We start from the raw sequence: 25109 nt of genomic DNA, 5'->3' as shown, positions 1-25109 counted from the left end.
TCACAAGAACAGGAAACCTATTCAGTTTAATTCCTAATTTCCCATGCTAAAGGGGGCTCAGTAGTAATTTGGACAAGATAGCCTCTTGGCATCCCTAGTTTTAAAATAGGTTACCTTTTTTAACATTTACGATTTATTAATTTTTAAAAAATACTTTGGCACAAGGAAAGCCCTTTTTCCTGCGGAAAATTGCACACTTCCAATGAAGTTGTATTACAATCTTCATCCTAAGCGTCTTTGCGCTCAGACTTCCTAATGCTTTTCTTAACGCAGGTCCTTGGCATTGCTCCTTAGAGAGGAGCAACAACAACTTTATATACACTTTCCTCCGAGTAAGCCCCGTTAAATTTAGTGGGACTTACTTCTGCTCAGAGGTTAGGATTGTCCTGTAAGGGTCCTGTGATACCTATAGAGATTAACAATTTTCTTGGAGGTTTTTTTTTTTAACTATACACTGAGATGCTCCCGAAAAACAAAATAAATCTTCTGGAAGAAAGAGAAGAAGGTGGAAAGTAGATCTCCTGTTTCATGGTTGCATCCACTTTACAAAACTCTGGATTTTGCCTTGTAGCCCGATCTAGTTAAAATAATGTCACATTCATTCTCCGCTTCTGCCGACTGAGTCATGCTATGATCTCCCTGATATTTCGAAGTAAAGGCGGTTCAGGAGGGCGAAGTTAGATGCTTTGTACCTGGCTCTCTGGCTTTGTAATAAGACAAGCCCCACTGACTTCAGAGGAGTATCATTGCCCCAAAAGAGACGTTCTTGCGGAGATTTGCAGCCCAGTCCGTTTTACTTGCAAATCGTGTTGCTTTCAACGGAATTCTACTGTAAGAGAACTGAGCTTTGGAACGCTGCTGAAATCGCTTTCAAAATCGTTCTGTGCAACTCGGTAAAGCTATTTAGGGAATCGAGTTTCTGACATCCCCCAGATCCCGAATATAGTTACTGGGCACTTAGAACAACTGATTTCAGTGGTGCTTTCAGATCGATTTCAGTAGGGTTTACTGCCAAATAAATGCATTTAGGATTAGGCTTTTCATTGAAGATCTCGATTTCTCAATTTAAAAATAAATGTCAAGTCTAATGAAAGGAAATCCAGCCATCATATTGCCCCTTCTCTCATTTAATAAGTACACTTTTTTTTTACTTCTTTTGAAATAATCAGATTTTGGTTTCACGTTGTTGGGTTATTATTATCAGTAGTAGTAGTAGTAGTTGAAGAAGAAGTAGCAGTAGTAATACTTTGCCTCAGATCTATTCTACATATATTCTCTCTCTCTCTCTCTCTCTTTTTCTTTTCCGCCTAGATCCAGCTACAGATAGTGGTGGTGAATGTCCTATTAAAACCAAAGGAGCCAGTTAGTCGGGGCTGTCTTAAGTCCCATTGCTTTCAGAGGAGCTCAGTCGCGACTAACTTCAGCTGGGTCGGAGCCAAAAGCGCATTGCCATTTGCTGCCGCTAAAAAAGCGTAGCCCAAAGCAAGTGGGTTTTGTTCTGCCTGTGGCTGATCCGTCCAAAGTCCCTACTGCTACAAATCTGCGCGGCTGCGGTAGTTACGCTGCACAAGTGAGAGCTTCCTCCCCCCACGCCCCCCAAGATCCCCCAACTTGCCTTTTCTCTGAGGATTTCCCACTGCCCGTCCAAAAGGTGGTTTTTAGGAAGACTCGAACGCATTGAGCTGATTTGGTTTTTATTAAGTCATAAGAGAGAGGGAGAGAGGGTGAGCGAGAGGGGAATAAAAGGAGGGGGAGAGGAGGCCCCAAAAATGAGGAAAGAATTAAGCAGGTAATAAAGAAAAGAAGGGAGAAAAAGCCGCGGAAAGCTTTCTTGGATCAGAAACCGGCCCAAACTCTGCCCAAGAAGAACTTTGAGGATTGTTTTGAGATCAAGTCCACACAGCTGCCTTGGAGCTTCTTCTAGCGGTGCAGCCTGGGGTGTTTCTAACATAAAAGAAGAAAATGCTGCTCCCGTTGCTGGGCTATTCCCTGTAGTGTCACGTGTGGGTTTTCCTGATGCAGGATCCTTGCTTACCAGTAAACCGAGTTATATATGGATTCCCCCCCAATAATAAGAGAGGGGCTCAAGAATGTCCCTCCTCCATCAGGCCAAACATTCTGTCTCCAAACCCGCCGGCCTACTCCGAGTTCAGGTTCGTTTCAGATGGGACAGGGAAGCCTTTCTCCACTCTGTCAAAACAGGTGCCTGAACTGAAGCCTATTCAAGGGTCCCTCGAAGTCAGGGAGGCTTGAATCCGTTCAAATGTAACTATGTCGCTTTGGCTGGTTGGTGGATCAGCCTGCAAATCGGCTTAGCCACAAGCAGTCCGGATTTGGAACGTACAGTCCAACTCTAGAATCATAATCCGGAAAAACCCAAGTTTCTGCACTTTAAAAAATTGTGCTTTATCTTTGCGGGGGTGATGCGTTTTTGTTGCATATGCGCTGAGTTTGATTTGATGGTTTATGTCCTTATTTAAATTGTTTGTGTGTTTATTGTAAGCGGCCCAAAGAACTTTCACGCTGCGGGGCGACATGCCATAGATAGATAGATAGATAGATAGATAGATAGATAGATAGATAGATAGATAGATAGATAGATAGATAGATAGATAGATAGATAGATAGATAGATAGATAGAAACAGAAATACAATTTCACTTTGCCTTGGCTTGTATAGTGTGGATTGAGCGATCTATGGATCCGTCCATCTTTCTCAAGGAGCAGTGTTTTCCCAACCCATCACAATGTCACTCAAATGTCTATTGCAGTCTTCTGACAAACGTCGGTTTGGATTCCCAGATCATCTCTTTCAGTAGCTCATCTGGGCCCCCTTTGTTTAAGGAGACGACGACGACGATGCTCTAGCGGGGCAAAGTCTTTCCAGCAACGATGGCCCCCGCGAGGAAAGGGTTAAGGATCCTTCTGACTGCGGAGCCGCGGATGCCGTTCGCCTAATATCTTTATTACTGAAAACTTCAAGGTAAAGAGAGAGAGCGCCAGCAATGGAAACCAGATGTGGGGATGGAAAATGAGGGATTACAAAGGAGGGCGGGGAAAATGGAGTGTAAAGGGGCCGCAGGAGTTAAAACGGGGAAGGAGGAGCCTAGTGAAGCCGAGCTGACTTTCATAGGATCCGTGTCAGAGGCCTAGCACTGCGGATACCATCTCGCGTAACACACCTTTGGAAGCGCAACCGACGCGGATCCGCGAAGGCCGTTTCTCTTAGCCCCCTCCCAGGGTCTTTTCCCTCGTTGTGCTTCGAGAATGGGGAGGCGTGAATGGGAAAGAAAACCCGTTAAATTCACCACCATGTCTAGGAAAGCGGGTCTCCCCCCACCCGGTGCTGACGCGCTTTTAACAGCTGCGATTTATTTTGAACAAGCGAAGTTTTGCCCTTTTAACAGGTGAAATCCAACAGGGGGCAGAAATTCAACCCGTGAAGCGTTTCCTGACACACCCTTGAAAAGCTGGAAAGAGCTGAGCCTGTTGAATTCCTCCCAGCCCCAAAAGTCCTGCCGAGGACTCTCAGAAAAACCGGCACACACCCCCCCAAAGGCAAGCCTGACAAGCAAGCGGCTCTGTACGAGAGGACGCGCTCTCTCCGCGGCCCAGCAAAACACCGACGTCCTCCAGACCCGAGTCCAACAGTCGCGAAGGGAAGAAGGGCCGGGAGGGCGGCATATTCCCCATGCGCTTTTTCATCACCGAAGGAGAGAGCTGACGACCCCCGAGCCCCGCAGCTGCCTGCCTGAGGCGACAAGGAAGGTGACCGGGAAGAATCGACTGTGTCATAGGCGTTAAATTCCCGCTCGCTCGCTCGCTGCTTGCACAGATCCTCACATTCATCCCCTTTAATCGCATTACTGTCATGTAGCTGGTGTTTTCTATATTTTATTGTTTTTGCCATTGCCATTTTTTTAAATAAAAAAATATAAATCCAGAAAGAAAGCTTTTATTCCTTCTTTCTTCCAAAGCAAAAAAAAAAAAAAAAGAATCCTGATCTGCCTCCTTCTTTAAAAAAAAAACTCAACCCTCCCCGCTCCTTCCTGTCCCTGTACGTATTGCTCGGGCTAAGGGGCGAGAGCTGATTTGGTGCGCGCGGCTGGATGCGAGGAGGGAAAACTGGGGAAATAGGAGAAGGCGGAGGGACGAGGGGAGAAAAAGCCGGGTTCCTTGAGGAGGGATTCCCCCCTTCCTCCCTCCTTCCCTCCCTCCCTCCCTCCCTCGCTTCTGGAGCCTAAGAGGCAGAGAGAGAAGGGAGGCGAGAGGAAAGAGACCCTTTCCCCTCTTGCTAGATATTTTGGGGGGTTTGGAGTGTGGAGCGAGGGATCTGTTTAGCTTTCAAGAACATCTGAATCCTCTTAGTGCTCGCTAGCCCAGCTCTGTGTGTGTGTGTAAGAGAGGGGGGTTGGAGGAAGAGAGAGAGAGAGAGAGAGAGAGAGAGAGAGAGAGTTCCCGGTGGTGGATGAGGACACTGCTGGGCCCTTTTAATTTTAGGCATGAATGCCGAGAGTTGCGTGTCGTTTTGCGACCCAGCTGCTGCCATGGATTCCTTCTACAACGCCGCCTCGCAGGGCAGCGCCGACGGCTCCTCGCCTTTTAGGGCATTCCCGGGCGGCAGCGACAAGTTCAGCCCCGCTTTCCTGGCCAGCAAAGGGCAGAGCTTTGGCGACAGCAGCGGCGGTAGCAGCAGCAGCAGCAGCCCCAAGTGCCGGAGCCGCTACAGCCAGCCGGAATGTCAGTCCCTGGACGGCAGCGGCGGACAGCAGCAGGCGCCGACGGCCGCCTCCTTTAACAAGTATCACCTGCAGCAACAGCCGCCGCCGCTCTATGCGCAGAGAGGCTCGTGCAAAAGCCCACCGAGCGGCAGCCTCAAGCTGCAGGACACCGGCGGCCACAACGGAGCCCTACAGCTCTCCTGCTATGGTGAGTCCCCGAATCGGTTAGGGAGGGCTAGGGCCGGCTCAGCTGACGGGGCTGCCTTTCTATCCCCTCCAAAAATGCAGCCAATTCTGGCTTTGAACGGACTTTTCTATTAACCCAGGGGTGGTTTTTTTTACACGGATTGGGCTTCTCCTTACAGAATCGGAGTAACTCTGGTCTTGCTCTCCACCGTTTGCAAGCTACGTTCCCGGGATTGTCATTTGGATTTAGGATTCTCTCCTCCCCCACCCTCCTCTCTCTCCTGCGTGGTGTAGAATATTATCGACTGGGCACTTCTGGTCTCCAGCCTAGAGTGCCTGGTCCCAGCGATGTGACGGAATGGAGACCCCCTCGGGCGGGAGAATGGGTGTTCTAAAGGTCCTCCTACGCAGAGCCGTGGCTCCCTTCTCTTGGGTCTCTTGCCTGGGTCCACGCACCACTTAAACCCGGACATTTTAAGCCTTCTGACGTTCAGCGGGCTAACCGTCCCCTCATGGAAGACGTAGAGATTTCAGTGTAATTTATTGGGGGAGGGGATCTGAGTACATAACCGAGAATCTAGTGGGTGTTCTTAAGTCGCTTGCGGATCGGGATGGATGTTGCAATCCATGCGATCTGAACCAAACCGTTCTTGGAAGTCATTTTCACTGATCACACAGGAAATTACTTCAACGAACTTATCTCAACGAGCTTGAGATGGGGGTCAAATGTGGATCTCAGAGCCAAAAGAAACGCCACTTTATTGTAGCGGTGCATTTATCATAACTTTCTAAAGCTTTGGTCCTTATTATATTCATCCACGTCCCGATTCAAGGCGAAGGGTCTGTTCCCCTTCTCCTCCTGTTATGCCCAAGTTCATAAGGATGACACCGTCAGTGTCTCCGAACATGTCCTGCCCACCGATGCTCCAGTTTCCAAAAGACAGATCTCGAACAGAAAAAGCTTTCCGTCCGAAGGCGGGCCCCGCGGAGTCCTCGGCCCTGCGTCCGGCGACTGCGAGGCGCAACGCTTCATGAGCGTCAGTTCAAGCCTCTCCTCCTCGCCGTGGCGCAGAAGGGGCTTAACCCGGATTCGTTCTCGCTACGACGCGGTTAAATCGGCAGGCAAATGCTTGCTTTAGACTCTTATCCTGGGAGGATTAATAAGCGATAAGGGAAAGTGAAAACAGAATGACCTGGCTGGGTCTTCTCTTCCCTATGCTCTTGCTTGCAAACCTGTCTCCTTAAAGCCCTCTGATAGCTCGTTTTGTGTTCACTCCTAACTGAACCCGTTCACTCCGAATAAAAAGTCCCAGTGATTTCAACTGGAAAGGTTTCTGTGTGAACTGAGTCAGGATCGGAGTCCTAGAAAGCTGCGATCCTGAGTACTGACGTCCCATTTCCGAGGGAGTGTGTTTGGAATTTGGGTACACCTCTTGACTACTAGGAGACACAATTTCATTCCCCCCATGCCCCACTTTTACATTTAACAAAACTTAAATTTAAGGAGAGACTATCTGAAGAAAATTAAGGGGCAGAGAGAGAGAGAGAGAGAGAGAGAGAGAGAGACCCAGCTATGTTCATCCAAGGCGAAGCAAATAGAAACAGTTCGGTCAAAGTTGATCACTTTTAGGTCGAATTAAATCAATCTCTTCCACTAAATTGGTCATGTTTTGCTGGATCGTGACCTATAAAAAAATTGTCCGACTTACTCTTTGAGCCTATTTCTATACCCTAAATGGGGTTGCTTGCTGGGATCTTTCTTTGTTACCGTTTTATCCTATCCTTCCCCCATAGAGCCCTCTTTTGTCCCCACAACGACCCTGTGAATCGGATACGTAGAGCCCAAAGTGACTAGCTCAAGGTCACCCAAGGAGCGTCACGGCGGATCGGGCATTTGAACCCAGAACTCCGCGATCAAAGTATCTCCACTGCCCAACACACTCTGCCCCCGCCTTTCAGTCTCCTCGTCTTTATAGCCCGACTACTAGTCTTTTCCAGTTGCTCTTCCCAATCCGGGTCACCTTTGGAGGGTCTGTCTTTCTCTCCCCCCTCCCTTTCGCTCACTTTCGCATGTCCAGATCTGGTGAACGGTGAAAGCCTCCTTCTTTTCCCACCCCACTCCCTAAAGGCTTCGGAAGTCCAGGAGTGTTTTCTGGCTAGAGGGAAAAAGAGAGAGGGCCTGAGGGTTACGTTAACAAGCCATCTATCACGCGAGCAGCAAAGAGAGATCGCGATTTCTTCCAGCGCTTCTTGGCTTCACTCCCTCCCTTAGATAACCAGCCGATTTCCAGAGTCCAGCATCGTCCCAATAGGTCTGGAATGCTCACTTCTTGTACGCCCTGCCGGGCTCCCCTCGCCAACTGCTTTGCCACCTCGCCTGCTGAAAGGCAAAATGAGCCGCAAGCCCTCCTGCGACCCATTATAAGAGCCCAGCAATAGAACTAGGGAGGCGTCTCGTCAAGGTTCCGGAAATTCTTACGCTCCGGACTGCTAAGCGGATACAACGAAAGGTAGGCAACCCAGCGTGAAGGCCTCTCTCAAAAGTAAAGCATCCTTTTCTGCTCTAGATCTGGGAGCACCCCATTTAGGACATTTTGGAGGGGTGAGAACTACATTCCCTTTTCAAGAAATGCTGTCGCGCTTCAGTCAATCAATCAATAAAAACAAGTAACTGTGCAGCGTACACGTGTCTCCTCGGAAGCCCGTCCGGTCAAGTTCAGTAAGGCTGGCTTCCAGGTAAATGGCGAAAGGGTTGCGTCCCAAAAGAGTTTTCTGCCTGCCTATCCCAGCTTTGAAATAAAAAAAATCTAGAGAAGAATCTGCCAGCCTTACATACCTTCTCCTTAGCCGCGGATCGCGATGCTTGTTTACAGTCCCATCCGCGTCCCTGTTGAATGCCAGGGAAGAAAGGATCGGGACATTAGAAAAAACGCGCAGAGTCTAGAGATCACCCTCCATCCCCGAAAGTCTCTGCACATAATGTTATAACAGGATGCCGCCTGCGCGTTACTACGCAGGGCTGATGTAGTGGCGAGCGAGCTGCCTCTGCAAGCGAGAGCTTAGCTCCCCTAGAAACGGAAAGGCAGCTGTCGAAACATCTTGCGGCCGAGGAGACCGGAAGAAGGAAAGCCACAGCACAGGTCCCTTGTGCCACGGGGAGAGAAGGGAGAGATAACTGGCCTCGACTCCGTCCTGCCTTTTTTTTTTAACACTGCCTTTCCAAAAAGTAGAGTAACTCCGAATTGGGCCGTGAACCAAAGACGCTCCAGGGGGGCAGTGAGTGATAAGAGATTTATTGTGCAAGAAGGCCAAGGTCGTACCAAGTCTGCCGAGAGCTTCAGCTTCCCCGCTGCAAGACGATTTGCTCAAGGCCTGGCTCGCATTCCAGGAGCGGCCACGTTTCACCAGCTTGCGGCTTCGGCAGGCTCCGAATGGAAGCCCCACTGACCACGCCGAGGAAGAAGCCGCAACCCCAACTAGCGTGCGGGACGCTTAGAGAGGCGGAGCGGAACCTTCCCTGGTCTGAGTCAGCCACCGTCAATACCCACAAGCTCACCTGCGCCGTGAGAAGTCATTAGCCTCGCCTTTCGCCCCCCCCCTTTTCCCCAGTCGGATTCCTTGAGAATTTCGAGACGATAAATCAGGAGGTGGCGGTGGAAGTGCCCCTTTAAAAAATATTCCCCGACACCTGCCGTGGATCTGTTTCCAATAACCATTTGCGCGCTGTTGGACTCCACTAACAGGCTCAGCTCTGCGACTATTATTGAGACTCTAGTCCCAATTGACCCAACTTCAGTGGGCCCTTCTGCCTAGATCCTGAAACTCACATGGTTCCATATTTGGAATCCGAGTCTAAATCAGCACACTTTTTCGGCTTAACAATTAATTAGCAGTATTGTTATTAAATCACAATGGGTTGCATTCTACTATGTCCTACTTAGAGCAGACCCTATTAAAATAAATGAACCCGAGTTAGTCATGTCTATCTATTAACTGCCATTATTCTGAGTAAGACTAACATTGAATACCACCCAAAGTGTGGGGAGAGAGATATCTCATGCTCGTTGACGTGTTGTTGCCATTAGTATCGCCCATCCTAGACATCTTTTCTTTTATTGAAATCAATCGGATTTAACTTCCAAATTAATGAGCTTAATGATGATGACGACAACTTTCCAGAGTATTTTCGTAATACATCACGCTACCCTTCAAAACATACCGCTGAGTTCGCTGCGATCTTCCTCTTTTTTAAAAAGGGAGGGGGCTTAATAGATAAATATTCACAGAACGCACCCACCCACTTTTAAATCGGCGTTATTCTTGCAAAGTAAAGCTACTTAATAGCTTTATTGCAGCATTTTGTCTGATGTGGCTTGAGAGAAATTTAATAAGAGCCACCTGGATTTGTGGAGATAATCGTTAATACGGGAGTGTTAACTAAATAATATTTTCTGATTAGAACGTAGATTGGCTTGGGGGGCGGGGTTAGTAGTAAGGAATGAGGTTTCCGGGCACATGAAATAAACTATACATTTCTCGATAATAAAAGGATGGATGGATGTTGGCTACGACGGGATAACCGTCCAGCTCCTTAAAGATTCTTAACTGTTGGAGCTCCGCCATTGATTTTAGAGTGGAGCAAACCATTTATTTGTGGAGCGTCCAGGGCGGGACAAGAGGGAAGGAAGAAGGACTCCATGCGGCTTTTGCACATACAAAACCTAAATACATCCACACACGGGCCATTTCATCCAAGGCACGGCCCAAGCCACCGGCATTTGCGTGAGAGCTGGAAAGCAAACAGCAACCCATTTCACGACGACTATGGGTGAAAGGCAGCTTTCTCGGAGAGTTCCGCTCTCTTAGCCATTAAGGCTTCTTCGTCTGCCGCCGCGCAACTGCATACTCGACTCTAGGTTAGCCACTTCTGCAATTGGATCCTTTAACGATTTGTAGGCATTGGAAATGGCTGTAAACTGCAATGAGCCCTAAAAGCTTTTGAGTGTCGTTTTGGTTAACCAGCGCGGGCAAGATTTGCCAAACCCCACCTCGTGTTTTCTTTGCCGGGCTTCGGTTCTTCTCAGACCTCCTGGGGAGGTCAATTGCCTTGCGATCTGAGACAGACTAGGAAGAGGAGATATGGAAGAGAAACCTGCAGCAGAACCCACCTAGGCTTCGGCAGAGCTTTACAACGCAGTTATACCCACACACCCTAAAAACTATTTGCTCGGCAGCGGAGTCCCACCATGTTCCTTGGAAGCAACTCCCCTTGAAATCAACGGGACTTCCTAGCGTATCTGTTTAGACAGAAAAAAGAAAAAGCCCCCACCCCTTTAAAGAACGATGGCTCTTTGTTGGGGTGGGAGTGGATGCTAGGGTTATTTGCCGTTCCTTCAAGCTTTTGCAAAGCAAAATCAAACACTGTGGCCTACATCCCTCACACGGAAAGGATCTTTCCAGCCGGTGTAGAATTTCCGTATTCCCGGTTTAGGGTAGGCTTGTGGGCCTAGGGCGTACTCTGCTGAGCCCACTTTCACGCATCATTTAAATCCGTTCGAGCTGATGAAACTTATTTCCAAAAGGCTTAAGATCGGCTGTACGTTACTTCCGTGTGTTTTCTCTCAAAGTACTTTCCAGGGCAAGGCCAGATCTGCATCGCTGTTGCTATGGCCTGGCCATGAGAAATCGAGACCCGCCTGAGGCCTATGCGTGTGGGCGAATTAAGCGAGCGAGTGACAGAGATCGAAGCATCCTTAAAGAAAAGTGGCGTGGATTCTGTTGTTGACTGCACTGGAAATACATCTAAACTCTAAAAGAGATAAAGAAACATGATGCAGATGGTTATGGAAAGCTCCCTCTAGTCTAGAGTCTAGAGACTCTTCCCACAACCAGCAGCCTTATGTTTAGTTGTTTTAAAAAGGTATTACTCTTCAGAAGACCTTCCCCGAAATCAGAACTTTCCTAGGTCGTCCCTGTCCTTTCATAGCTGGGCTTTCATAAGTGTTAAACGCCCGCTTTGGATGGCTGTTCTCCAAGCTCTGCGTGACTAATACGGGCAGAAAGAGGAACGTTTGGATCTGTTGATCATTAGAAGCCAGAGACAATGTATTTGCATATTATTCATCCGCCGATTATGTCCGCTGAGCGCTATTGAGAAACAGAATGGGGCGGCGATTGGGACGGAGTCTCCTCTTTGTGTGCCCCGAATTTATCGGCCCTCTGTTTGTTTTGGGAAACTGTGTTTATTTATTTAGTGTTTGATTTTTGCCCCGTTTCCCCTCTCCACAGTCACTCTATTTGCTTCTTTCCAAACCGGAAAAGAATAATGTTAAAATAATCTTGAAAACACACACAGGTTCCGGCTGCCCTCAAGTCTGGTTCTTCTACCCTAGGACGATTTGCTCCCGTTCTAAATACGTTCATTTTGAAATGGCTCCGGTTGCTTAGACACCATACGCTTAAAGCACGTTCCCCGCCGCCTCCCAAGGAATCCTGGGAAGCGAGAACTGTAGTTTACTCCTCAAGCAGGTACCGTTCCCAGTATCCTTAACAAACTGTAGTTCCCAGGATTCTTGTTACTCTATCATCCGAAGGGCAATTGTGAACGACAGTGGGAAACAGGCCTGTGGTTTCAATAAAACAATGAGATGATGAGACTGCAAATTTCAAATGGAAGAGCAGCCTGGAGACCATTATAACTGTCCCAGAAAGGGCCCAGATGCATGTGGGATTGGAATCCCTTAGCCAAATCTTGTCTTTGGAGTGACATTAAAAGCCAGCTCACGCGCTCATTCCCCCTCCCCATCATTGTCTACAGCCTCGTTACAGAAGCCAGTTTCAAACAGACCCTTGCCCTATTTTTTCTCTTCAGTCACCAGAACTGATCCTTTTAAGAACAGCGCTGATTCTGGTTGACAGTCAGCCGGATCGGGCAAGGGTTGAATTATATTGGCAAGGGGATCGAGCGGGGCCTTTAGAAACAGGCGGAAGACGGGACCGGACAAAACAAGCAGTACAATAGCTGAATATATGTTCAAGCGCGGGATGTGTTTAGGATCAGGGTGGTGTTCAGTTAAATCCTACTCAGAGTGGACCCATTGAAATGAATGAACCTAAGTTATGTCCATGGGTCTACTTTGAGTAGAACTTAGTTGAATGTAACCCTCAGTTTCAAAATGTGAAAGGAGTGATGATCATAATCATCGCCCATCCAACTATTCCAGGGGCTGGAGGGTAGGAAAGGCTTAAAGGATGCGATCCTGATATCTTCACAGAAATCAGAACTGCCATTGGCATGTAGCCCCGTCCTATTCATGTTGAAGTCTGATTGCAATAGGCTTACTCCCAGGTAAGTATGCGTAGCAAGTTTCCCAGACGTGGACGTCCGATTCAGCTAAGATGATTTAGATTCGAATTCAGGGCTTTCTTATAGTGCAGTTTGTAACTGTTTTAAGTACCGCTGGATTTCTTTGCTCACTGATGTGTGTGAGAGAGTTTTACCAAATGGGAAGCCGACTGACTTCAGATAACCAGTGGAAAGGATATCCTGGAGTCTACTTCTGTTTGGTCTTGGGTTACTAATGAGATTTAGGTGCATAAATGCCTCTGAATGCGCCTCTCTTTTCTTAATGATATTGCTTCAGAACTACTGGTTGTGGATAATTCCCCCGCACACTAGCACAGCAGTTATATATATAGGTTATATACATAAGCCGAAGAGTATTTGTGTCAGTGGTGGTGATGGGGAACCGCTCTCGAGTGATTCATGGCTGAAAGTAATCTGAATTGCTATATCTCAGTCTTGGAGCTGAGATAAATTATATTTACTGTAAGGAAATATATTGCCCTCTTGAAATATGGTTTCGGGAGGGACCAGGGCATTGAGGTGAAGGTCTTTTTCGAGGTGTGAGAGAGAATGTGCCCCGGGATGTTTGCTCACCTGATTAAGGGAAAGAAAAACTGCTTTTCCTGACACAGGAAAATCCTAACGTGCCGGGCCTGGCAGATCATAACGACCTGTTTTATTTTAGAGTGAATAACCAGGGCACCCTATAAAGCAGCATTGTTTTGGGAGGGGTGTGTGAAGAGAATGTATCCTTAGGAATCTGTGAGGAGAGCTGCAACTCCCGCCCCCCTTCGTGAAATTTAAAAAATGCACGAAAAATGAAGGCAATCATCTTATTGGAGAAGAATCCTTGGACCCATTTAGCCTCTAGACCAGCCTTTCCCAACCAGTGTGCCTCCAGATGTTGTTGGACCACAACTCCCATCAGCCTCAGCCAGCATTGCCAATGGTCAGGAAAGATGGGAGTTGAAACCCGACCCTCCAAATACTGCTCAGAGCAGCCCCAGCCAGCATGGCCAATGGTCGGGGCTGATGAGGGCTGAGATCCAACAACATCGGGAGGGCCCATCCCTACTCCTGACCAGTGGGAGCTCTTTGAGAGGGTTTTTCTTTCCACTGAATATATAATCCTGGAGAGCGCACGGCATTCCTGACCCAATTGCACTGCCTCCTTCCAGAGCTGGACTTTCCTTCTGGTGTCATCGACGGCTGTGTGAGAGGGTAGGCATCCCCACACCTGCGTGAGACTTCTTTGCTATTAGATTCCTGGGTGCATGGCTCTGGGCCAGCAATTAGAAGTAGCGCAGCCACAAAAACTGACGTTTTCCGTCTTCGATGGCTGCTTTGCCCGCCAGGCAGCGATGGGCGGTCACGCCAGGACTTTGGGGCAGAAGCCCAGGGCCCCACTCGGTAGAATGAGCCGGAGGGCCAGCTTACACCCTTTGGAAGTAAGCGAAATAATTACACATTACCCTCTAAAGAGGTCACTCCCATATTAAGTCCGGAGTCTAACGTTGCCAAACAATAGCCTTGTCCAGCAGTCCACCTCTCAGTTAAAAACCTGCCCGGCTAATTCCTCGGTTGCGCGAGTCTCCCGAGAGGGAATCGCTCTTCTGTTGCCATGCAATCTGGACGTGGCCTGGCATGACGTTGTCAGGTCAGGAAATCAGAGAAAGGAATGGAGCCAGAACTCCGTCAAGGGAACCTGTGGCCCACCAGACGTTGTTGGACTACAACTTCCATCGGACCCTGACTATCGGCCCCGGAAGTCCGACAACCTTTGGAATGGGGGTCGCATCCCAGGTCTAGTCTGGCCCGCTGCTGTGAGGCCCAAGCAGCACACCAGCTCCCACACGTCACCCGGCACAAATCGCACCGCAGGGTGCCCTTAGCAGAGAGCAGGCGGGCCCTTGGGGTGGCAAGCCGCGGTCTGGATTTGCTATTTTGCAGAACAAACTAGCTCCCATTCGTTCAGGCAATCGATCCAAACCCTGCTCTTCACCAGATAATCACTGGCCAGCCTCAGGATACGTCCTTCCCGACCGCAAGCTGGGGATCAGTCAGACTCTCAACACCGCTGAACGGTGATCTTCGTTGTCTGCCTTTTGCCCAGACCTACCATCTCAAGCAGGCAGGCAGGCAGAGCAGAGAAAAAGATATCGTTGTCCCTGACATCGTTGGGGTTTCTGCTTACTTTTGCACTTCCCTCTGACTTCATACACGTGTGTATATACGTACCCGTGACTCAGGGGATCATTTCAGGCATCTGATGAAGTCGCTGGCGCTTGTCCAGGAACCCCATGCCAGAATAAATGTGTTAGTCTTTAAGACTGTTACTTTTATTGCAACAGGCTGGAAATGGTTTCTTGGTCATGTCCATGGAAGGTGTTGATCAACCACATCTTTCCCGATTATACCATGATTTAGGCTGCCACCTGCTACTAGGAATAAGTGCAAGGAGGAATGGACGGAGAGCAGACAGGTTGCTCTGGCTCATCTTCTCAGAAGATGGGATCCAGGTGAGAGAGGTCCAGCTCTGCTCTTCAGACCACTTGGCTCCACTAGTTTCTCCTCGTTCTTCTATCTTGGGGGAGTAAAATGGTCTGAAGATATTGAAGGACTGCAATCCTAACACACAATTAGGCAGCAACCCTACACCCATCTGCCTGGGAGTTATCCCCATTTAACTCAATGGGATTTACTTCTGAGTAAATGTGCATACGATTGTACAGTAAGCTGAAGAGCCTATCTGTGACTACCGCTCCGCCATCTCAAGGATACCCCCTTAAGATTCTTTCTGTCTTGAAGAACACGCATTTAGAAGTGATTCATTTGCTTTTCTCTTGGGATGCGCCCTCTTTAAAGGTCAGGAGGATGCAGTTGTTGTGACGCTCAAGTTCAAGGCTACCACCTCTGTCTCCCTTCCCTGCCATCTTTCTCCGTGCTATGCACATAAAAATGTTGCTCATAATGTGTGTGTGGGGGGGGGTCCCTGTGCAGAGCACTGCCTACAGAGAAGTTCATTTGCGCAAGCTATACATTTGACTGCGCTGGGGCAGGATAGCTTCCCAGTGGATTGCGTCCAGAGCTTTTAAGGCTAACACTGGGTTCATTGAGAATGCAGCACATGAGGCCTTTCCACGTGGAGGGATAGTGCTGCGTTAGTTACCCTTTAAACGCTCTTTGACCAGGAGCATTTTCCCTCCGTCGTCTCAACGCGGGCTGATGGATGGAGAGTGTATTCTGAACTGATGAATCATGGCCTCTGGGCAGGACGGGAGGTGATCGGGATTCTTCTGCGTTAATGAATCAGAAAGAAAGGGGAGGGGGGAGTTACTCGAAGTTTAAAGAGACACAAATCGGAAGGTGAAGCGCACTCGGGAGAGAGATGCTAGAAACCCTGTCACGGGAAGAGTGTGAAAGCGGGGCGGCCCAGTTCACAAAATAAACCCGTCGGAGTTCAGGGTTGCTGACGGACTGGTTCTCTTTCACTTACTGGGCGTGACGATTTGGTGGGGAGGCATACTTAAAAGGGGAATCTGGCTGTGTCCCTGTAGCTGTTGTCGGATTTCACCTCCCATCAGCGCAAGCCAGCATAGCCAATGGTCAGGGATGATGAGAGCTGCAGGCGCAAACTCCTCACGCTAGGGCGAGGGTTTTCTTTCCTTATTCTCCGCTGGCAAAACCATAATCAAACCGAATGGAAGTGTAACTGACGAGTCGAGGGTAACAATTGGTAACAGGAGGTTGAAGAGGACAAACGCGAGGATTGACCACTTACCCGCACTCCAGCTGCCTTTCGCCATGATTTCCAATAGCAATCGGAATAGTCAATCTTCATGGCATGAGAAGGGGGGGCATCCCACCGTGTTAGATCTGTTCTCAGAACCCAGGAAGGGGATTTAGAATCCGAGCAAATTATTATTTACTGCTGCTCGTTTGAATCTGTCATTCATAAGGCTTAGGTCCAGGCTATCTGTCAGACCGTATCTCCCTATATGAACCTGCCCGGACCCCGAGATCTTCAGGAGAGACCCTTCTCGCAATCCCAACACCTTCACAAGTGCGACTGGTGCGGACACAAGACAGGGCCTTTTCAGTGGCTGCCCCTAGGCTCTGGAACTCCCTCCCTAGGAAGGCAAGAATGGCCTCCTCTGTGCAGTCCTTCCGCCGACAGCTAAAGACTTTTTTCTTCCGGTAGGGCTTTGGAACTGAAGGCTTTAAGGGTAGTGATTGAAGAGGGTGCTGTATGTTATTGTTTTACTTGTATGCTCTTAAACTGGGTTGCAGTATTTTAAGTGTATGGCTAATTGGTTTTAACATCTTAATAGTTTAATTCTATGTTAATGCTGATTTTTATATGTTTATATGTTTTATATGTTTATATGTTCTTAATGATATGTACTTACTTTTATCTGGAAGCCGCCTTGAGTTCCAGTTTGGAAAAAGGGTGGGGTATAAATAAAGATAATAAAGATAATAATAATAATAATAATAATAATAACAGTCTGCTTACGGTCACCATTTTTAATACTACTACTAACGATATTATTATTATTATTATTATTATTATTATTATTATTATTATTATTATTATTATTATTAAGTAGTGGTAGTAGCAGCAGCAGCAGCAGCAGCAGCGTCATTACAGGGCTCCTGTGTATGACAGGCCAAAAGAGAATCTGTTCCTGGCGTTGAGATACTGCTGGCTTATTCGGGATTTAAAAATTGTACGTTTCGTCCATCATTATAGTGCGAAAAATATATATGTTGGACTTCTATAGTCATTCAAGTCAACACAGCCCTGACTGTTGGAGATGGGCGGTAGTTCATTGGCAGAGCATCCGCCTTGCCTGCAGAAGTTCCTAGGTTCAATCTCTGGCATCTCCAGGTAGGGCTGGGAGAGAGTCCTCTCCGAAACCGACTCTTCCAGTCAGCGTAGACAATACTGAGCTACATAGACCCATAGTCTGACTCGGTATAAGGTAGCTTCCTATGCTCGGGTGAGGACGTTACAAGCACCTCTGTGAAATGACTGGCCACAGAATTGGCTTGGGGACGAACACCAATTTCACCCCTGCAAACGTCCTGTTGCTGCTGCTGCTGCTGCCCTTCATATTGTGAAGCTGGATTCTTCAGATTCCTGGACGTCTAATTTGTACGTGGCTGATTTGAAGGGGTTACTGCGGTGGTAGGAGGAGGTGGCCATCAAATCTTGCAAAACGCAGGTCCCGGAAGAGGAGCGTATATTTCACTTTCAGCCCTCTCTATAACCACGGGAACTCGAAGTATCTGGATTTAGACCTTGACTCTCCCTGGCGCTTAACGCTTTTACTTGAACGTATGCCCCATTGATTCGATGAGCCTGCCAATTTGAAACACGTTACTGAGTGGTCATTGCCTCCGCAGTAGCAGGAGGACTATGTTATCATCAACACTGCTTTTGTGAATGATCACTGTCATTCTTTTAGAGTCCGGCCCTGCGCATGTTGTCTATTTAGAAGTATAATCTCCGTGAGGTGAAAGAGATTTATTCCCAGGTAAATTGGCATAGGGCTGGGGCCTTAGCTACCCCAGGCTGAATTCTTTGTATTTCATTTCCCTCTGACGTCACTGCTTACCGGTGGAGGCTAGTCAATAGGGGCAAATGAAGCACTGCCCCACCAACCTTAGCCTACCCTCCGCCAGCCTCCACCTGCTTGCCTGCCTTCTTGCAACATTTCTAGGGGGCGGCACTACCGGTCAGCCTCTTTCTCCTCCACCATCTCAGTGTCCCCCGTAGACCTCAGCCGGTAAGAGGATGGCGACAAAATCAGAAATAGTTGGGTTCTGCCTGTCATTGGCTCTAGCTCTGCTTACTGTTGGGCTCCCTGCCTTCTGCCCTACCAGTCCCAATGGGCACCAACTACAACTGCTTCCCTCCCCCCCACCGTCCCCCCAAATTCATCCTGCCAACAGGATTATACTTCATGCATCTCATGAATTGGATTCTAGTCCACGGCAGCATATGCCCATAACAAAAGAACTAGTTTTTAAGGTGCCACAAAACTCTTCGTGCAACAATAGTCTGGGTCAATACTTTGCGGTCAATTATCTTGAATAGAAAATCTTGATTGCTTTATATCTGAGGTCTGGGCAGATGTCAAGGACATATTTCAGGCGGTTAAAAGGGTCGCACACTGCCTTGAAAATCGCAGCTCTTTGTTGAAATCTTCCACCAGCTCCCCTTCACCCCATACTCGCTAGAACAACCTCGCTTCACAGATAAAGTAGTCTCTCAACCTTGCCGGTCGAGATGGTTTGCGATTGTAAACCGGTTCCACTCGCGCGTGGGTAGGCGTGCAGTTCGCTTTGATTTCTCCGCATTTCATTACTATTAACTTGATGAAGTGCAGGTAAGTCTGCAGATTTGCACGCAGTAGAGTGAAGTAGTACAGTCTCGAGGTGGCAGGGCTACTCTAGGACAGCCTTCATCAACCTGGTGCCCTCTAGATGTTGGACTGGGACTGATGGGAGTTGTAGTCCAGTGACATCTGGAGGGCACCAGGTTGGCGAAGGCTGCTCTAGACTCATGCTTTGAATGCTTCTCCATTTTTTAAAAATGTCCCTCTAAATAGAGAAAATTAGCACACAGGGGGAGAAAGAGCCTGATGTGCCGATTGATCGGTTGATTTACTTGCGGGGAGGATGTTTTGCATGCTTTTTATTTGCTTGTTTTTTGTTTATTTATTGTCACTCACCTGTAGTCTTGAAGTGCTCTGCTCGCCCATTCCACTAAAGGTGTAGATCTAGCCAGGCACATTATTGGCTGTGAATGATGTTGATTCTTAAGTGACTCCACTTAAAAGCGTTGCGCTTGCCATGTTGGGGCACGGAAGTTCGGTCTCTGTGTGTGACGGCTCATTCACACGTGCAAATCATCGCGCGGCTGCCCCTATCAGGCAATGAACATGCAGGTGTGACCAGAACTCACTCTTTAAACTGATCAGCGTGTCATACAGGGATGAGGAACCTGTGGCCCTCCAGATGTGTTGAACTACAACTCCCATAGTCCCTGGCCCAGCCTTTCCCGACCAGTGTGCCTCCAGATGTTGTTGGACCACAACTCCCATCTTTCCTGACCATTGGCAATGCTGGCTGAGGCTGATGGGAGTTGTGCTCCAACAACATCTGGAGGCACACTGGTTGGGAAAGGCTGTCCTGGCCTTTGACCACAATAGACATTGGAGTCCATAAACATCTGGAAGGCCACAGGTTTCCTGTCCTGGCTGTCCTGGAAAACTGAGAAGCTAGTTTTGCCCTGCATGGAAAGCAGGGAAAGTAGCCTAAAAGTTATTTCAAAATTCTATCTTTTTGGGGGGGGGCACTTTCGAAGAGATGTCCCCCACTGCTTAGCCCATGTAAAGTCGAAAAGCAAAAAGATGATAGCCAGGTGTTTCATACCCAATGTTCTTGGCCACTCAACCAGGGGTGGGCAACCAGTGGCCTTCCAGATGTTGTTGGACTCCAACTCCCATCAGCCCCAACCAGCATGGCCAACAGTCAGGGATGGTAGGAGCTGTAGTCCAATAGCATGTGGGGGGCACCACAAATTGCCCATCGCTGTCTCAAAGCAACGATGGTGCAGCTGTTCCAGATATGATGGCGAGGAAAGCCGGACTCAAGGCTCCAGACTGATTCAGATCCATACGGAATCAAGGCAGTAAAGAAAGTAAAGTCCTGAAAGTGAAGGGCCTTCTGAGCAGCTCTTGCAATGGAGTGGTGTTTTGATGGCACCGCGCTTATCATAACAATCACCTGGGTTTCTTCGGATGAAACTTTGACATGTGGGCCAACCACCACTTGCGAATATAGGGTGGGGATAAGGAAACCGCGGTTATAAGAACATCTGAGGAAAACCAAAAGGTGAACAAAAAGTGAAGATCATCAACAGAAGAAGAGAGAAGGGGCTATGGAGAAGAAAGACCAAAGGCCAGAAGAAGCGTCCCTGTAAAATCACACTAATTTCCAAAAAAGAGTTACAGTCTGAGTCTCTCTGCCGTTGCAATAAATATAATTTTGGCTGGTCCTGCCCAGAGCGCTCAAGAGAAGGATGGGCGAAGTAGGTGTGTGAAAGAGAAAAAGATGAGCATCAGAAGAAAAGAGAGATACTCAGGTTGCAGTCCTAACTCCACTCACCTGGGAATAAGCTCCACTGGAAAGTCGAAGTGGTTAGGATTGCTCTGCACAGCCTGAACTAGCCATGGAGGAGAGTGGCAGAATTTAGTCTGTACCAGTCCAGACAGCGTGTGTGTGTGGGGGGGGAGTACCATTTCTGAAACAAACTAATAAAAGCAAACAAACGAACATCTCACGAAGAAAGAGTCCACCCTGGCTCCCTCCTTGCTGTGGTGGCTTTCTACTTACAGGGAGCTTTTTAGTTACGAAGGATAATATTTTTGGAAAATGTTACACAAACCCCTCACACACCCGCCGCCAGTTCACACTGTACAGTTTCGTGTGTAGATCAGGCCTACAGTGCCGCTTAGGAACACAGCGGGCCAAGAACAAAAACAAAACCCCCGTCAAGATTCGAACTCGCCACCGCCTGTGGCGTCCCGCCGACCGCTTTCATCTTATCGTCTCTCCTCCTGGAGCGACTCCCATTGGCTACCGCGGTGCTGCTCCCCCAGAGCCAAGTCTTCTGACGCGAATTGCGTCTTCCCCTTCCCTCTTGCACAACAGGGGTCGCCAGTTCGGTCATTCAAACGGCTCCAGCGCCCTCCCAGCCAGAGGGGAGGAGAAGAAAAGGAGCTAGCTTAAGAAATTGGCGAGAGGCGCCTGGAGCTTGGAGTGAGTCCTTCCTCGCCTGGAGGCAGCATCGGAGCCCTTTCCGTCTGCACATGCAGCGAGACTGTGGGATTCTCCTTGCGCCAGCAAACAGAGGCCTGAAAGGTAGGACTTTTCCCAGACCAGATGTATTTGCGTCTATTTCATTTAGAGGGAGAAAGAAGCTTTGTTGCTCTTAATTTGGCAGCCTTAAGAGGAATTTTGTTTGGAGCAATGATGTGTCAAATGACCCAAACTTCCAGACCTCCCCCTTTCCTCTACGCATTCTTTCTTTTCTGGGCAAAAAAAGGAACAGAAGAAAAAAAAAATAGAAAGATTTTCTTTCCCACTTCGCCTGTTTATTTTCCAGTTGCCAGGCTCTGAAATTAACTCTGCTTTCTCCATGGCGTTTCACATTGGAGCCCTATAAAGGCGTTTTTGCCAAGGCCAAAACAACAAGCAGGGGGGGGGGAAACATCTGAAAAGTTCCCCACCCCCATTTTTAATAGCAACCCACCCACTGCAAAGCAGATGGAGCAGAGGAGGAACTGCCTGGGTGAAAAGTTTGGAGGTGAAATGTGTCTGGTTGGATGAGACGCCCATCCTCAACAAGATGTATGGAGGCCAGACAGCACATATGAAATGTGTGTGTGTTATCTGGGCCTGTAGGCTGTTTATTTTGCGCTTCCTTTGAGTGTGCATTCAGTGTGGTTGCATGACTAAACCGGCTGGAGTGATTCACTGGCTGCCTCTCTTGGTGACTACTCAAAACAAGTTGTGAATCAATAGAGATGTTTTGGCTCTGTTCCCCAACCTCCCAAGTTAATGCATTCATGGCTTAAGCAGAGTTAATTTGCAGACTCCAGGCTCTCAAAGCCAGCAGATTTATTCCTTTTTTCCACACACAGCCATGATGCGTTTTCCCTTGCAGGATGAAGGGTAAGCTCCGACTGCCAAAACCTGACGTGAAGAGGCCTTGCCACCAGGCACACCCCCTTCTCCCAAGACATTTTGTTACCTGAAGTGGCGTCCAAATGGAGCTCTCTCCTCCTGCCAGGACCAACGCTTTAAAAAATCTTGCGGCACTATTCGGACACCAACTTTCCCATGGCAGAGGTCACTTTACCCTGCTACATGGCAGGGCCAGCCGTTTCACCCTTCAGTTTGCCTACATTTCTGATTCAATGCCCAGCTACATCTTTAACATTCATGGGCTTAGCAGGAAAAAAAAGCATATGGGATGTTGGGAATAGTGGCATCATCAGGGCAGGACTTCGGGGCAGAAGCCAGGGGCCCTCACTCAGCAGAATTAGGAGGAGGGGCCCCAAACACAACAGGGCTGCTTGCTTATCACATTCTGAAGTAAAGTGAAGTAACACATTAGCACCTAAAGATGGCTCCACAGTCTAAAATTACCCAGTTGTGTCATTGGATGGAAATATTACAACTGATGATTTTAAGGTAGCCTGTCTATACTTCAGTCTTTTAAACAGTTTAACTGTCACTGACTCTCCTAAGGATCATGGGGATTGAAATTTGGTGAGAGTGCTGAGTGCTGTTAGTGATTCTAGATCTAGATGCTCCTACATAATGACAATAGCTTGGGTTTCTTGTGAAGAGGGAACTATTGCTAAACCAGTTTAAGTCTATGGTATACTTATGCCCTCCATAGCAAAGGGGAGAGGAAATTAAAGGAACTGGCCAAAGTTTTCATGGCAAGCTGACAGTAGAATAAAGTTTAACATTCAGGGCATTGTCTTGTGGCTTCATTCAGCGTTCATCATTTTGTGGCGAGGTGTCTATGTAAACAAATTTCAAGTATAAACAGGTGGTGGGTAACATGGACAAAACAGCTAAGATGTTTAAATGTCCAACTGGAGACTCCTGAAACTTTAAGATGTTAAGCTTATGTCACCTTTTGAAAGTCTCTGGACATATTTAAAAAAAGAAACTACATTTCAGTTTAGTTTATTGGTCAACCACTTACAACAACAAACTTTAACTATGACATGACACAAAATATGATACAAAACAGCACTAAACCTAGTAGAGGTTGACTATCAACTCTTAAATCTCAATGAAATCCTTCCTAAGATTCAGGTCATTCTAAATATAATAAATGCATGACAATCAGAGAGTAAAAATGTATCTTATTGATGTCATCAACTTCTCTCATCTGAGTTAGCAACTCTTCAAGCATTTTTCCCCTCGGCATACTATAAATAGGAACAGAGTAAATAGCAACGATCAATTTCAGGCATGATAGGTAACATGCATGTGGTCTGGTGATACATATTCCTGCCTTTTTGTGTTGGCCTTTTATAAAGTGAGTATGGACATAATTTGAAGCCATAGGGACATGGACGTCCCATAGAAAAATAGCAATTTCCACTCATTTGTCCCCATAAAATATTTAAATAAAAAGATAAACAGTAGAATAAAACAAAGACCTAATAAAATCCATATCAATGTATCTTTAATATTCTTTCTAATTTCCCTCACTTGGTGAAACCATAGCATCTAAACCAAAATCTTTTAATAAGACTTCACATATGTACTACAGGCAATTGTAGTTAATATTACTATGCTCCATAATTCTTCAAAACAGCAATTTTAACAGATGACTTCCTGATCTTTTACTAATTTGTACCAGTAGAGAATGGCTCTAAAATATCTGGTTGATATAAAATCAGCCTCCCTCTAAGATGTGCAGCCAGTGTACAAGTTGGTAGGTGTAATGAAATAGTATAGCTTAATACTAGAACCTACTATAATTGTCTGAATGGTATGGTTTTGGATGGAAAAGCACTGATACTGGAACTACTAGATAATATTTCTTTTATAATTACCTATATAGGCTCTGGATACACCAGCAGTTTAAAAACAATATGGATAAGGATGTTGGACTATACGATCTTTGGAGAAAGCTTTTAGCTTCCAAGTTAGATGATAAAAAATAAACTTTTAAATGAGGGTTTTTCAAACTTTTTTGGTGAACTAAAGATTTTCACCAATTCAATTTTGTCTTTATCCGTTTACTAAAGAGTAACAGAAAGTAGCTGCCAGATGCAGGAGACAAAATGCACACACACACAGACACACATCATCTTAACAAATGCTGGTGAATATTTATTTAGAAATATGCCCCATTGTTTTCAGTAGGACTTCTTGTTCTCCAGAAGTGTGCATAAGATTGCAGCATTGACCACATCCATTATTTGGGAGCCAGAGGGATATAAATCAAGAACATTTTGCATACTTCTCTATATATACATAATATAATTTAGTTGCTGATACAAGAATTTAAATTATTGGTACAGCCTGTTGATAGCCACTGATGGCAGACAGTTTCATGAAATCTGATGCAGTTTCATTTAATTTGGTCAGAAGTGAATGGCAGTAGGTAAATTATACTGGCTTCTTGCACTCCGTTTTGTGTCCATATCATATGCTGCTTTCTTCATGCATCTTGTCAATCAGTAACGATAATTTGCAGAGATGATCTCTGCAAAATTGAGATCATCCACTCTTTCCTACGTTTCTTTGAATTAGCTATGATTCAAATCCATCCCGTAGCACTGTATTGGTATCTGCCTTAGATCTGAATTGATTTTATGTATATACTGTTGTTTTAAATAGTTTTTATTGTTAATATTTTAAATTGTTTTATTTATTTATTTATTTGTGCATTTTCTACTGACCAACAGTACAAAAACAACCCCCTGCCAACTAAGAACCCCCCACCCAACCCCCTGCCTCCATTGCTCCCCTCTAACCCCTCCCAGCCACCCCTCCCCAGCTGATCCTATGGTCTCAGCCTTTTCCAGAAAGAAAACTGTGGTGTGCCCTTAGTCCATATATATCTAAGAGTTATACAGTCCAAATGTTTTAAAGGCAACGGCGCTTGTCAAGCCCTGTTATCCACTGTGTATGAAATAAAGGGCCACAATAAAGTTGTCCTTTTTCTTTTTCACTCTAGACAGGAGCACCTTAATAATCAATTTATCAACCAATACAGTTTTCCGCAGTATCTTGTGCCAGCAGTCCAAC

At 47.0% G+C, this 25109-nt stretch overlaps 1 protein-coding gene across 1 annotated transcript in view; it reads left to right on the top strand.

Annotated features, from left to right (window-relative positions):
• The first annotated feature begins 4501 nt into the window (after window positions 1-4501).
• ALX4 (ALX homeobox 4) overlaps window positions 4502-25109 on the top strand; it is an 88523-nt gene continuing 67915 nt past the window's right edge. Inside the window, exon 1 of the mRNA XM_061610826.1 lies at window positions 4502-4928. Within this exon, the coding sequence (XP_061466810.1) occupies window positions 4502-4928 (427 nt within the window). The remainder of the gene's footprint in view (window positions 4929-25109) is intronic.

Source organism: Rhineura floridana, chromosome 2 (assembly GCF_030035675.1).
Source record: "Rhineura floridana isolate rRhiFlo1 chromosome 2, rRhiFlo1.hap2, whole genome shotgun sequence".
Taxonomy (NCBI): Eukaryota; Metazoa; Chordata; class Lepidosauria; order Squamata; family Rhineuridae; genus Rhineura; species Rhineura floridana.
Note: the sequence above shows the minus strand (reverse complement) of the source record. Positions and strands in the feature narration are given on the sequence as shown.